General features: G+C 53.0%; 1 protein-coding gene across 45 annotated transcripts in view; it reads right to left on the bottom strand.

Moving 5' to 3' along the window:
- Nucleotides 1-14,437, bottom strand: part of ANK2 (ankyrin 2) — a 248,677-nt gene that overhangs the window by 23,344 nt on the left and 210,896 nt on the right. For 22 of the 45 annotated variants that reach the window (XM_053911419.1, XM_053911436.2, XM_053911441.2 and 19 more), the window contains 10 exons: nucleotides 13,945-14,043; nucleotides 12,950-13,104; nucleotides 12,126-12,337; nucleotides 11,688-11,892; nucleotides 9,920-10,016; nucleotides 7,635-7,863; nucleotides 7,215-7,340; nucleotides 5,056-5,178; nucleotides 3,443-3,475; nucleotides 1,686-1,707 (listed from right to left, as the gene is read on the bottom strand). In XM_053911419.1, the coding sequence (XP_053767394.1) occupies nucleotides 1,686-1,707; nucleotides 3,443-3,475; nucleotides 5,056-5,178; nucleotides 7,215-7,340; nucleotides 7,635-7,863; nucleotides 9,920-10,016; nucleotides 11,688-11,892; nucleotides 12,126-12,337; nucleotides 12,950-13,104; nucleotides 13,945-14,043 (1,301 nt within the window). The remainder of the gene's footprint in view (nucleotides 1-1,685; nucleotides 1,708-3,442; nucleotides 3,476-5,055; nucleotides 5,179-7,214; nucleotides 7,341-7,634; nucleotides 7,864-9,919; nucleotides 10,017-11,687; nucleotides 11,893-12,125; nucleotides 12,338-12,949; nucleotides 13,105-13,944; nucleotides 14,044-14,437) is intronic. The other 23 variants (XM_053911438.2, XM_053911446.2, XM_053911439.2 and 20 more) reach the window with 3 other exon arrangements.

Raw genomic sequence — 14,437 nt, 5'->3', positions numbered from 1 at the left:
AGATCCGACCAGGGATGGACCCTCCAACAGCGCCTTCTCTGGACATTGTTTTACACCCAGATGGAAGTTATTTAATAATTGTCTTTAAACTAAAAGAAAACCAAACATGAGTCTATATTTGAAATTTTAAAACACAACACCCAGGAAGACCCAGGAGGGTTCAGGTGTTATAGCAACAGGGTAGGTTTTTCTAATAACTGAGCCACATGCATTGATGTTTAATCCCGAGCCTGTATCCAAGGAAGAAAGAAACAGGCTGTTCAAATCCACACAGTTGTTCTGCACAAGAAAGTGGGAGAACAAAGCGGAATCTCCTCAGGAGAGAGAACGGACGCAGGCAGTGATAACAGACCAGCTTTACAACAAACACAAGTGCCTTCTCTTGACAGAGTCAGTATTTGTTGAGGGGATATCTTCTGTGAATATGCGTTTGTAAAAACATATTAATTGTGTCAATGCAGATTTGTTCAAATGTAAACCAATGAAAACATCCAGGACTTCAAATGTCCCAGCTCGGAATAATGCTTTCACGTAAGGGTGAGGAGACTCTCAGTGAAGAGCGTTTCTGTAACTTAGGAATAAAACATACTGTGCAAAGACTTAAAATAGCCCTCAGAGCACTGGGCGGGACAGACAACCATATGAGCATGGCTCTCCACCCAGAAATACAGGGAATGTAAATACATTTTTAAATGAAAAACCAGCCCTGGCTGGTACAGCTCTGTGGATTGAGTGCCAGCCTGTGAACCAAAGGGCTGCTGGTTTGATTCCCAGTCAGGGCACCTGCACAGGTTGAGGGGCAGGTCCCCAGTAGGGGGCATGTGAGAGGCAACCACACATTGATGTTTCTCTCGCTTCCTCCCTTCCCCTCTCTCTAAAAATAAAACAAAATCTTTTTAAAAGATGAAAAAACATTAACAATTAGATTTTTTTTCCTAAAGCATTTGGGGCATAAAAGAAAAAAAAATCCCTGAAAAATTCAGGGTCTTCCATACAAGAAGCCAAGTCACCAGAAACAGACCAACCCATGAAAACGTTAGTGGGTGAGACAGGCCTCCAGGAAGGTCCGGGAATCACCTCTCTCTGTGACAAGTTACTCTGGGATTTGCACCATTATTTAAAATTATAATTAATCATTTCATTGAGGAGGCTTCAGTGTTTGAATTCATGGCTCTTATTTTTCCAGAAGGTTTTCACGAAAGCCCATTCCACCTCAGCCCTGCCAAAGCCACTTCAGCACAGTAAGAGTCAGGGAGAGTCGGGTCACGCTGGGTGGCGGGGACAGTATCGCCTTTGCAGGTGCAGCCCACAGAAATGACGGGTGGATGTAAACAGTGATACTGTCATGTCAGCTCTACAGAAACAAGAGGATGATGTTATGCTCACAGACAGACAGAACCAGTCAGCAGGTTTCTGACAAGCGGAGCAGGAGCAGGGTGAGGGGGTGTCCGGAAAGTGAGTGCTCAGAGGGACAGTCATTGCGTTTCACTGCTAACAAGGCCGCGTTAGCCCATCTGTCACGGGATGGGCCAAGCTGCTTTTCTGAATCTATGTTAATGGTTAATAAGAATATAAACGTGTAATTATGATCGTGGTTAGTAAAGGCAACTAGCTTGCATCTTAATTCATGCTTGTCTTTACTGTAGCCAGCTTTCAAACAAGGTTAATTTTGTTGAAAATCTTACTTTTTTCTGATGTCATATCGACCTGAAAGAAAACATACATAAATTGAATGGTTACAACAGTGTCTTGTCTCCTGGCCCCATTGTGCTCAGGGGGCCCCCAGTCATGACCCGACACATGGGGACACCAAGTGTGGGGGCCAGGGGCTCCACTACACTTGTCCCTGCCAGCCTCCTTCATTCTTCCCCAAACTTTGAGAAAACAAATCTCCTTCTAGACACTACAGGTGGAAGGCTTTTCTACCATGTTAGTCCTGGGAAGACGGGACCCAGGGTGTGTCTGACGTTAGAAATGCATGTTTGTTAGGGAAAAGGCCCAGGGGAGAGGGAGACAAGTATGAAACAGTGTCAGCTTTGTTGAGAACAAACAGCATGCCAGGGCAGTACGCTCTACAGAGAGAATGTCGTTACTAATTACAAGCCAGAGCACAACTCCTGAAAAGAGTACAGACTGCACTTATCACCCCAAATAGTTCCCGAAACGGTTCAACAGACACCCTAAATCTCACGGGAAAGGCTCGTTTGGACGCAGCTAAGTTGTCTTTATCACTGCATTGCCCATGGGGAAGGGGCAGAGACCGAGTTCCCACCGCTCTGGTGACCGAGTCACGGGTGCAGGAAGGAAACAGGGTGTGAGACAGAATGATGGACATCGAAGGGAGGGTGGCCAGTCTTATCGCCGGCACATATGTGTCTGGTGACACACAGCAGGACAGCGCCACCATAAGAACCCTCGCGTCCTGCTCGACAGCCGGGGTGTCTGTGCAAAGAGTAGGCTCGGGACCTCTCTGGACTGATGGGACCTTCCATTTCAAGCAGGTGGGTACAAGGGTGTTTTCACACTTTTCTTTGTAGTTCTGCACTTCACATCCATCAGGATAACATTAAAAATAAAACTTACAAATAGTACTTGAAAACATTCATGTGCAACTAATAACAACTGCACTTGACTATCCTAGAAACAGGGACTGATGGCTGACCGGTAAGTGTAAGGATTTGCCACTGATTTCTTTCATGTCCTCCATAGCATCTAGGCGTTTTCCGATGTTTACAAGGGAAACAAACACAGACTGGCTTGAACTAGAGAAGCAACTGTCACTGCAATGAGCACGTGGTCCAGGTGACCCCTGAGACGCACGTCCTTCGCCTGGGCCAGAAGGAAAGCACTGCCTGCGCCGCGGGCCGAGCTGTGGGAGGGAGCCTGCCGGACCCGGAGCTGGCGCCCCCCCCTCCCACAGCGGCGCTGTCACAGACTGACATGCTCCATGGTCGTTGGTCTCCGTGGTTCTCAAACTTCCCAGTCTTAGGACCCCATTGACTCCTAAAAATCAACGAGGAGCCTGAAGAACTTTTGTCTCTGTCTGTTGCACACAAATAAACATGTGTGGCAAAAACAAAGCTGAGGAAAGGCTGAGCCCAAGTTTACAGGTGCACCCAGTGCCCGCGGCTCTGGGAGCCACCTCTGTGGCTGGTGCGGACGTGAGAGTCAGAAGGCGGACAATGTCTCCAGGCCACGGTGACAGGGGCTAGGACCCGCCTGGCATCTGCAGACTGACCTTTGAGAACCACAGGCCAATGGTTTGGCTGTCAGTAGTTGGCAGAGAAGAACCAACCGCTATTGCAGAGAGACAGCGAGGTGAGTCGCAGGGACATGCCTGTCCTCCCACAGGGCCCAGAGCTGCTGCTGAGCCTGCAAGCACGCAGTCCCCACGGCTCTAGCAAGAACACAGCCGCCCCAAGCGACAAGGTCACACAATTACCTCTTCCTCCTGTTCTTGGTCTGACTCTGACTCCTGGCCGCCCAGACGCCGCGTGGGATGGAAAAGAGCAGGAAGAGCAGAGAGTTTAGGAGGAAAGGTTAGGACCCCACCCACCAGCCTCGACAGGCAGCTCCTTGTCCGGGGGCCCTCATTTTTCTCACAGTTCACAGGGGAGGGGCATACAAATTAACTAAATGCCAAAGTCTGGAGATCCAAGAGACAAAAGAACCCAGACCACAAACACACTGATTCCAGATGCTCGACCACCAGCCTCAAAGCTGGACACTGAGTGGCTGGGAGGACGCACATCTGCCGACAACATGGTGATGATGTTGGCAGGGAATGCCAAGGCCACGAACAAGCGTGTGGCGAGTATTGTCCGGACACGCAGGCACCGTGTGGGGTTCTGTTGCAACAAAGAGCCAGCGAACACTAAGGTGCAGCCGAGGCATGCGGCGTCGGGCACCTTCCTTTGTGTGCTGGGTTACTAGCCCATCTCAGCACCAGTGACTGTGTCTGGTCTGTCCCAGCAGCACACTGAGGGCTCACTGAGGGCAGAGCCAGAGCTCATTTCCTTCACAGAGACACAAAATTCGCTTGCTTTTGTCAAATGAGGACTCACAGTCGCACAGGATGCTATGAGCCGTTCTCTACATGACTCATCTCTACGTACAGGAGTAATTAGGAAACACAGCCTGGCAGGCGAGAGCAGTAAGGAAGTGCTCTGTCTTGTGGGGTCCACATTTAGGGTTTCAAATACATCCCCCCAGGTCCTCCCTGCCACCTGCATCTGCACCGCCTCTCAGACACCTGGGCGTGCGGCCGCCACCTCCTGGGCATTGCCGGGTGGGGCTCCCATTGGGAAGGGATACTGGTTAAAATATTTTTAAATAAAATGTTATCCCCAGCACTGAATTCACTCAGTTGTCCTCCTTGGTTTGATAGAGCAGTTGAGACTATTTCTGCCCAATCAAGAGGAATTACAGAGTAATTCTGCAGTGGGGAGGGGTCTGCGTAGGAAGCAGTGCCTACAGTTGGACCTGGGTCAGGAAGTAATGCGTTTTGTTGTTTACAACAATGTTTCAAATCCGCTCCTTGGAACTGGGAGTATTTTGTATATGAATCATGTTAAAATAGTTGAAAGATTAATTTACTCCTAAAATATGAGAGGTGATAAGATGAACAGGTAATCACTTCAGCAACAAGACAGACTACCGTGAAGTTGCTCTGTGTGTGAGACTCAGACCCCATCCCCACCCCCCGCTGGCCGCTTGTCGGGGTGCCTGAGTGTGGCCCCCGGAGGGCACGCAAAAGCTGTCAGGAAGACACCATCACTTATTGGTTTTTAAAAAATTAGTCCCCCAAAAATCTTAACTTCAAATTTTCTGTCTTCCATATCCAATATGTATCTATAGAAATTTCTCCGTCAAAACGAGTTCGATGTGAGAAAAGGCAAAGCTACTTTTTCCTCGCTTCAACGGAGAGCCACAGACTTGACAAGGAATCAAAAGTGACTCTGCCGTGCGTTTGCATCGCGTCTCTGCTGCCCCATTTCCAGGGACCTGAAGGCGAGCCCCGCGCCGCCCAAGCGCGCGGCGCAGACGTCGCGGTACCTTCATGTAAGCGGGCAGGGTGATGTTTAAGTTGCAGATCGCCTGATGCACCAGGCCTCTGGTTGATTTCGGCTCCTTCATAAACGACAGTCGTCCACAAGGCTCCTGGGTCGTGTCTCGTACCTTGAGAGAGAGAAGCACAGGCGTGTCACCCACACGGGACGCGTGCGACCACTTTTACGTAGATGATGCTCCAAAGCATCGGGGGAAACAGGGCATTTGAGGATCTGAGTCAGGGTTAGCAGCTGCCCTTTCTCTTTGTTCTATTACCATTTAAAACAACCTTTAAAAAAAGTCATTCAGCTTTTTAAAAAAATGGTGGTGAACTACAGAACAACATTTACTGTTTCCATTTTCATACTGACACGGTCAGTGCACAACCTGGCGGCGTGACGCACACTCACGAAGCTGTGCCATCATCACCCCTGCTGGGCACACGTTCTCATCATCCCGGACAGAATCTCTGCCCCCACTACCCGGCTGCTGCCCCGTCCCATCGGCCCCGGACCCCAGGGACCTCAGTTCTACCCTATCTCCTCTCGGTGCCCCAGATGGAGAGACTGGGCAGGACCTGCCCTTCTGTGCCTGGCTAATGTCACTCAGCCCACGTCTGTGAGACCACCAATGCCACAGCACGGTCAGGATGTCGTTGCTTTTTCCAGGCCCGGTGACACTCCATCCAGTGGATGGGCCACGTCTTACCTATGCATCCCTCTGCAAATGGATGCCTGAGATTGTCCACATTCTGGTGAATGGTGCCTTCACCAGCACGGGTGCCAGGGTCACTGGGTCCTGCTCTCAGCTCCTGGGGGCATAGGTATGCCTAGAAGTGCAGTTACTGGATCCTGTGGCCACGGACCCTTGACTTTTTGAGGACTCACCTTCCCATTGCCCACGGGGCTGCACCATTTTATGCCCCACCAGTTTCCCCGCCCCTCTAGCAACATTTGCTAGTTTCTGATTTTTCTCTCTTTGACAGTAACCATTCTAATGGGTGTGGAGTGGCACCACATTGCGGCCTTTGCGCTTGGCTTTCCCTAAGCTGCGGAGCATCTGTTCCTGTGCTTACTGGCCACTCGTACCCCTTTTTGTGTGTAAGTGACTTTCGACATCAACAACATCGAACATTAGTTTCATTAGACAGCTGTCTGTGTTAAATGGCTCCACGGCCCCTCAGCAGTTCCTGCTGTGTGGTGGTCGGTAAGAACCCAGCTTCAGTCAGGCACAACCCTCAAGCCAGAAATGGCACAATGAGAGGCTCAGGAGAGATCTTGGGAAAACGTAGTAGTAGACCCAAAACACTAAACAGGCTACAGACACAGGCCTGGGGGACTCGTGAGGGTCGAGCGATAACGGGGTCACTGGCAACACACTGCTGGGGATTCGGCCAGCCATGCAAAGCAGGACCAGGGAAGGCAGACGGAGCCCAGTCCCTGTCTGGGGAGGACTGTGCATCAGCCCCAGACAAGGGACGCGTGGGTGAGCAGTGGGAGATGAGTGGTTAGAGAAATAGGGAAGAGGATGATTAACCCTTCCTTTCCGTTCCACGAACCTCTCGATTCCAGTGTTGACCCTCCTGAGACCTGGAGGGTCAAATTCCAGAATGAAACTTGAATTTACTGCGGCCAAACCCCTCATCTGGAATAACACACTCACAGGGCACTGAAGTGCCTCTGAGAATGTTTGTCGAGTGACTTTGTGGAAGTATGTCCATCTGTAGCTGTGCTGGGGATAAGCTCTCACTGGTGACGTGGGCTCCTAGGCTTTTTGAGAGCTTTTGTCACAAAAAACTGTCACTTAGAACTCTTTTGGTCTCCTGTTTTGTGAAATTCACACATTTTGAAAACTTAAGCACAAATGTTTAAAAGAAGTAACACTTAAAAAAGAGAGAGATTTCCTGTAAAACTGGAAAAAGCCTGCTTTTCTAATTAATGAATCGGCTGTTTGTCCTTAAACACAGCCTATAAAAATAAAGCCTGCAGTGGAGTTTGACTCTCAGAAATAAAAGGGTTGGTTTTCCAGAACTTTGCAATTCTATAGACAGGGTTTAAATAAGCACCGGAAATGACTGAAAATGAGAATTCTCTCCTTCTAAAAGGAAACGGAATCCTCGCTTGGTCTTAAAACAAATGTGCCGGAAAACGCCACGTAGGTGTTACCTTGACAAAGAGGGGAAGCCTGTTCTCTTTAAAGGCAAAGAAGCTGAATATGTGATGCTGGCCGCTCTTGGTCAGCGGCACGAGGTTGCCGAAACAGTCCACGTAGATGGGCTTCCCTTCCAGCACCTGGGGAGACAGAGCAAGGACACAGAGACAGCAGCTGCGTTTACTGCTGGTTATCCACATGAAGAGCTGGAGGTGCCACCTGGAATGTCAGACCTGCACACACAGCCCTCTCCGAACTGCGGATGTCTCGTCTCACCAGCGACGAAGCGCACCCTCACGCCCCCCTTCCACTCCTCATGGGCCTGCAGGGTGTGGTGGCCTGGCACGTGGACGTCCCTTTTCCAACATCGCATCACGTTACCCCCCAAACTGGCATATTTAGTCCGACCAGCACACCTTGTTTGGAACACATACCTCCACGTCCCGGCTCCTGGCCACCTCGGCGAAGTTCTCCTGCTGCTCCAGCGTCTTGTCTACCTTGTCGTCGGTCATGCAGAAGCACCGCAGCCTGGCCTCGATGGGGTCGTGGGACTTGGCAAACACCACGAACTTGGCCATGTAGGGCACACAGATGATTTCTCGGTACACTTGGGAGGCAAAGGCGACAGATTCCTGGGTTTGTCGACAGTCTATCAGCCAGAACCTAGAAAACAGTTCCAGGTTAGTCACCTGAAGCCAATATGCAGCAGCCGAAAACACCTGCTCCCCCAGTGGGATCAAAGTCGCCGTTAAATGCTTCTTGGAAAAGGACGAGAGTGAGACAAGAGACAACTCGAGACAGGAAAGGACGGAGCAAGAGGTGCGGGCGCTGAGGACCATGCGGTGTTTGCTGCCAACTATGAAACCTGTGTGTGTATGAATTTCTTCGTTGGAAAGGCATCCACGTGTCCAGTCTTCTGAAGTCCGTGCCCCAAGTCCCAGCACTGTCAGGGGCGCGAGCCTGGGCCATCTTGCCGGGACACCTCACCAGGGGAGCCCCAAGCCCCTCCATCCCTCTTCTCTTCCTCTCACTTCCTGAAACGCTTCTCAATAAAATCGACCCAGGTTTTCCTCACTTCGTCACTCTTCCAAAACCTCTCCAGTCACCCAGGGGGCCCACCCCACCACCTGGGAATCTGTTCTGCTGCAGACCTTGTTGGGGCCACAGAACGTGGCCCCAGGGGACGTCACCAGCTTGGGGGCTCCATGAGCTTGGCAGCTGCGCTGAGCCTGTAGCATGGCCTGGCCCCATCCCCTCAGAGTCCTGTGTTCACGTCATGCCTGGCTCTAGGAGGAATGCCCCCACGGAGAAAGCTGGGGCCACCTGAGGGCCATCTTTTCCATTTGCTGTTTACACTCTCATGAAGGCCCCAGCACTGTGGCTCTAAGCCTTGTTCCGTGATGGCGCCTCCTCCCCACGACTGGCCCATGCCCCTGAGATTCCCTTTCCCCCTCAGCCTGCTTCTTCCGATTCCTCGTCCATCTTTCTCCTTGTCCTTTTTACTACTTTTGGTGAAATAACACATAACATAAAACTTACCACGTTGACCACATTGAAGTACATTCACCACGCAGGGCCGCCATCACCGCTGGCCCACACAGAACACAGAGCCCATCGAACACCCACTTCTACCTGTCCCTCTCCCCCGACCCTGGCACCCATCAGATACCCCATCTCCGTGAACTTGTGTGTTCTCCAAACCACGCGCATCTGGGGCCTGCCCAGCTATCACTGAGCACAGTGTTCTCAAGTTCAGCACAGGTGCTGCCTCATTTGGGCTGTGCTCGCCATTTCCTCAGCTGTCTGGGAGTTCACGGCAGGCACAAGAGCACGGTAACCGGTGGCCTGTGTTCCCCTGAGCAGGCCCCACGGCGGCACCGTGTCTGACCTGAGACCCTGGGGCCCACTGCTGTCCCCAGGGTCCTCTCTCCCGCCTGCACCTGCCCCTCAGGCTCTGGCACTGTCCGGAGCCCCCTCCCCTCAGGTTCCCCTCTGGCCACTGGATGTGTGCAGCCCCTGGGCCCCTGCAGTGCCTCTGGTCCCACACCCTCAGTTCCCGTCCTCTCTGTGTGCAAGGAAGGTGTTGGGTTTGCCGAGCACGGAACCACCACCCCAGCTGCCGCTGCTGTGTCCTTGAGCTGTCCCTGTGTGCCCTTCCCCTCTGCCCCCCAAACAGGAATTTGAGCCTGAACTCACCCTGCGTCAGATCCCCCGTCTGTAAAATGGATACACGGCCAAGTCGTGGTCATGACAAATTAAACGTGTGGACACCCCTCACAGATCATGGGGCAGAACGAACAGTAAACGAGCTAGCGAGTGCCGCGGACAAGACCAGGCTGTGTCCACAGGGGTGGGAGTCAGAAAAACGTGTTGGGCGTGAGAGTCCCCCAGACCGTGAGCCCGTTAGTGCAGACGTGTGGCCCGACCTTTGCACATCCTGCTGGGAAGCAGCTGCGGCTCTCTGTTGACAGCAGGAACAGTGTCGTTCCCGAGGCCCCCAGGGCTGACCTGACAATCGCCTGCTATCCTCAGATTTTAATCTGGTGGGTGAACTTGGTTACTGTATCATCACTGCTCCATTTAAAATGGGAAAGGTAACACAGCCCATACTGAACACCAAACAAAAAAACCCTCACTTTTGAAGAACGTAAGAAACAGAATCAGCCACAGCGGCAGCCGCAGCGGGGTGGTGTGGCTGAGGCTGGTCTGTGTCACGTACCTGGCAGACACGTTGGTAGTGAAGGAGACACACTCATTGACAAACGTCAGTGGGGTTGTTCCTGTGATGTCTTCCCACTGGGCGGGGGTGGTTCCGCCTGAAATAACAAGACTGTTGAAGCACCAGGCACAACCCCGGACTCCAGCTCATGCAGTGAGTCTTTGTGGTTCCAGCTGCAGTCGCTGGCATAGACCCTGCCCCCTCGGCAACACAATGGGAGCAAAGTGACGGAAAGGTGGTGGAGACGGGACAGCTGACCCCCTTCCAGGAGTTGAGATGAGGGTGGCTCTTTGAATGCCTGCTTCAAACTCTCAGGCGTCTGATCTTCTGCCTGACACCTGGAGGCCTGTACTGGAATCACTGGCCCTGAAGCTACATTTGTGCACAGCCAATGATTTCAAAAGACCCTGTAACTGACCAAGGAGCTGAAGGTTTTGTTAAAATAGCGGGAAACCCAGGTACTCTGTTGTTCCTGAACTTCACATTTCGCACAATTATTTTTCATAAAACTTTCTCTCAACACGCAATGGAAGGTTGGCAAAAAAATGTTGGGAAACATTAAGAGCTCAATGAACTCTGCAGGCAGATGGACAGATGGACGAAGGCCCACTGGAAGCCTGACTGGTGGATAGCATCTCGGCCACGTGGTCCGCTCGCGGAACCGCCGGCAGGGTCTGGGCACACCCGCACATTAAGTCTTTCCTGCCTCACGTCCACACACTGTGTCTCACGGGAATGAAAGGGTGCACAGGGCCCAAAACGGTGGGAGGATACCCAAGCCAGAGGCGCGGTAATGACCAGGAGTGAGGAAGGGCCCCCCTGTGCTCCTGTGAGACCACATGTTTTGAATTTTGCCTTTTATTAAACTGATGGGGCAGAATTTTGCATTTTATTAAATGTATGGGGTGGTCTCAATGGCTTGCTATCATAAGTGTAGAAATACACAGATAAGAAGGGAGAACCCGAGAGAGAATGAAGTAGGGGGAACAAAGCCCCTGACGTGGAGGAGAAGTGAGGCGGCTCTGGCAACACTCGGCAACCAAGGCCGGCTGTTACTCCCACTGACAGTGGGGCCGACATTGGCCGAATGCCAACAGCTCAGAGTTAGCATAAATGGGGGATTATCAGCCAAGTGATGGGGGTGGGGGAGTGGGGCAACCTCCCACTATTGGTCATTGGGCTCAGACCATCAGTATTCCAGGAGTGTCTGTCTGGAGTTTGGTAGTTGTCTGAACACTACTACAACTTTCAACTGAAAAGACCAAATTCAGTTAATCCTGGAAAGCCTTCACTCTGTTTTTCCAAAGTTAGTTCAACAGACCAAGGAGGGAGACATAACCAACTCCTAGACAGAGGTCAGATTTGGACTACTGGGCACAGTCACTCAGGACAGTGCTTATTTTTGAAAAGGTACAAGGTGAGGCTCCGTTGAGGCTGATAGGGCCAAGGGCCTGGGTGTGACTCCCAGCTCTGTGGGAATCTGAGATATGACCTCGGGCAAGTCCCAACCGTCCAAGTGTCTTCTTCCAGACGCAAGGGTGTCCAACCTGGGCCCACAGGCCGCATGTGGCCCAGGATGGCTGTGAACACGGCCCAACACAAAATCGTAAATTCATTTAAAATGCTATGAGATATTTTTGTGATTACCTGTTGCACTGTATTTAACGTGTGGCCCGAGACAGCGCTGCTTCTTTTAGGGTGGCCCAGAGACGCCACAAGGCCGGACACCCTGTCCCAGAGCTTCCCACTCACGGGGTTGGGGCCTCACCTGTTATGCTGCACAGGAGCCTCAAGGTTGGCGCTTCTCCCCCGAAGCCATTCAGCACGACGTCGCTGGCAGCTTTGGGGACAGGGATGGTCATGGTGATCGGCTTGTGGAATTTCCTTCTTCGAGGCTCCAAAGTGACTATGGGGCTGAAGGTGGCCTTGTTCCCAAGGATCTTCTTGACCAACTCACCATGCATTGGCTGAGCCTTTGAGAAGAAAACATACAACAAACAACAGATCGTTTTAATATGTTGCCTTTGTTTCATCCCTCAGTGTGTGGCTGCCAGCGTGGAACTCGGGTAGCAGTTACTCACCCTCCTGTAAAAGACCTACTGTGTGCCAGGGCAGCCCCTCTCTAGCACTCTCTGACTGCACCGCAGGCCTGCGTCCCCAGTAGGGCCCCCTTCCCCACAGCACCCCGCCCGCATGCCTGACGCACCTGCAGGCCCACACGGATCCGCTTGGTCAGCGCGCCCTCGGGGAACACCGCCTGCACCTGAGGCACCACAGTACTGCTCAGCACGCCGCCCTCCGGCCCGATCAGGTGGCTGTCCTGTTTGACGCGCGACACCACGGCAAAGTACTGTGGAAAGTCACGTGTGACGATGCGGCAGATGCGCTTGCGGTCCAGGTCCTCGGCGCTGTCCAGCACTGCGGGCAACAGCATGCGCGGTCACGGTCAGCACCAGGCAGCCTCCTCCTCACCAGCACACTGGGTCCCCCTGCCTCTCGCCGCCCCCCCAACTCGCAGTCCTTGGGGGTTGTGTGGGACCGGGTCTGTCCTGCAGGACAGTATCTACGGGGTCTCTCCAGCAGGGACCGTCGCTGAGGCAGCCACTGTGCGGGCAGAAAAGGGCCTTTGTGGCACAATGACTACAAGCCCAGGGTCTCAATTCCCTGCGGCCATGAGCTTACCTATGTGCCATCTACCATCTGCTCACAAGGTCACAGGCTTTCCCAGCCTACAACAGGGCAGACAGGTAGGGCAGCACAGAAATGCAGACGGGCTTGAAAAGCAGAAAGTTTGGACTGAGAGGGTCCCTAGGATTTGGATTTTCTTTCCCTGAAGGTCACAACAGAAGACCAGGCAAATGTACTGTGCACCTGAGTCATCACCAGAGAGCACACCGGATACCTGCTGTGCCGGAACAGCACAAGGACACAGGTGCACGCACACGCACACACACGCATGCAAACGAGGCCCTGGGTTCCAAATGCTTCATTGCCACGCCCCCTCAGAGCCTAGCCACGCCCCCTTGGTACCTTCATCCATGCCGTTGAGGATCTCGTTGAGTTCATCCTCCGTGTGCTCGCAGCAGTGCTCCTTCCAGCTGTCCCCGTTCTCGCTGCGCAGCACCACCAGCTCCCTCTCCTTCCCACGGAGGGCGGCGAAGTGGGGGATCTCCACGATGACAGGCCTGGCAGCAAGCAAAACACCTGGTGTGGACAGGAGCCAGCCACAGAGGGCACGCACGCAACTGTCTGTGGCAAAGTGACCTGGATTCCTCTCTCTCTGGGGACAGGGCATCGGCTAGCGACGGCCGCAGAGCAGCGTCCCACTTTGGGGCACGGGTCCCCAGGGACGCGCTGCTGCCTGGAGCCCCATGAGGCTCCCCTGTGAGTGCAGGAGGCGTTCTGGAACTTCTCCTTCGATACGCGTAAAGAAACAGACGTGCGTATCTACGATGGGCACCAGCCTCTTCAGGCGCTCCCTGTGAGGCACAAATGACGCCACTGTTGGACAGGGAATGGCCTGGGCACCGCGGGAACCGCAGAGGCATGCACTCTGGGCCCGGTGTTCCAGCGCACCACTGGCAGCGCTCACGGCGTGGCCCGCGAGCCCCGCAGACAGCCGTGTGTGGTGCCAGCGAGGCACGGGCCCACAGCACGCACGGCCGGCAGTTCTCGGGGCATGATCCCACTAGGTTCACAGAGGCCTTTGGCCTTCCAGTCCAGGTTGCTTTGGTACAGACTCCAAATTTACCGTAACGACATCATAATTAGCACATAGTACCACTAGGCAGGGCTCATGCTTTAACGAAAATGAAGGTCACAGAACTTTAAGGGAAAAGGCATAAAAACATCACTCAAAAACAAAAGTCACATACCACAGGGGTCAGAAATGGTCCACTAAAGAGAGGTCATATACAGAATTTAAATCATAGAGAGGGACATGTCATGGCACGATGACAAAAGAGAAATCATATTGCAGGAGGAGAAGGGCCCACAGCCATCAATTTGCTTTAAGTCGCTCCTACCCAAGGAATTTGGTTCCAGGAGGCCCCAGCTGAAGGATGCGGCTGACCAAGCTTTCTCCCTCATTAAGTGGGGGGGGAGCCGCTGGCAGGTGGAGTTTACTGAGTACATCCAAAGCAGCAGTGAAAGAGAGAACATCAGTCAGCTTCAGGTGTGGCGTCCACCAACCCCAGCGTCACCGCGGATCGACAGGGGGAGGCTGGCTTTGGTTCTGCCCCCTCCATTGGTCACAGGGAGCCAGGTGCTGATGCCCTGAGTGCTCAATGGAGGTGCAGGGACGCCAGAGCGCGTGGGGGTGGGTCTGTCCCTGGTGAGGTCCCCCCAGGGCCAGGGCCAGGGCACCAGCCGAAAAAGAAAAAATGCGCTAATCCACAAGAAAGTCAAAGCTGCTGGGAATATAACGAAAACTCGGACTCTGCAGAGAGGCCCGACATTTCCACGGATATTCCCGCACAGATGTGACGATGATTTAAAAGCCCCCACGACCAGAGTGTG

Source organism: Desmodus rotundus, chromosome 9 (assembly GCF_022682495.2).
Source record: "Desmodus rotundus isolate HL8 chromosome 9, HLdesRot8A.1, whole genome shotgun sequence".
In the NCBI taxonomy this organism is placed as follows: Eukaryota; Metazoa; Chordata; class Mammalia; order Chiroptera; family Phyllostomidae; genus Desmodus; species Desmodus rotundus.
The sequence above is the reverse complement of the archived record's forward strand: the minus strand, read 5'-3'. Positions and strand labels throughout refer to the sequence as shown.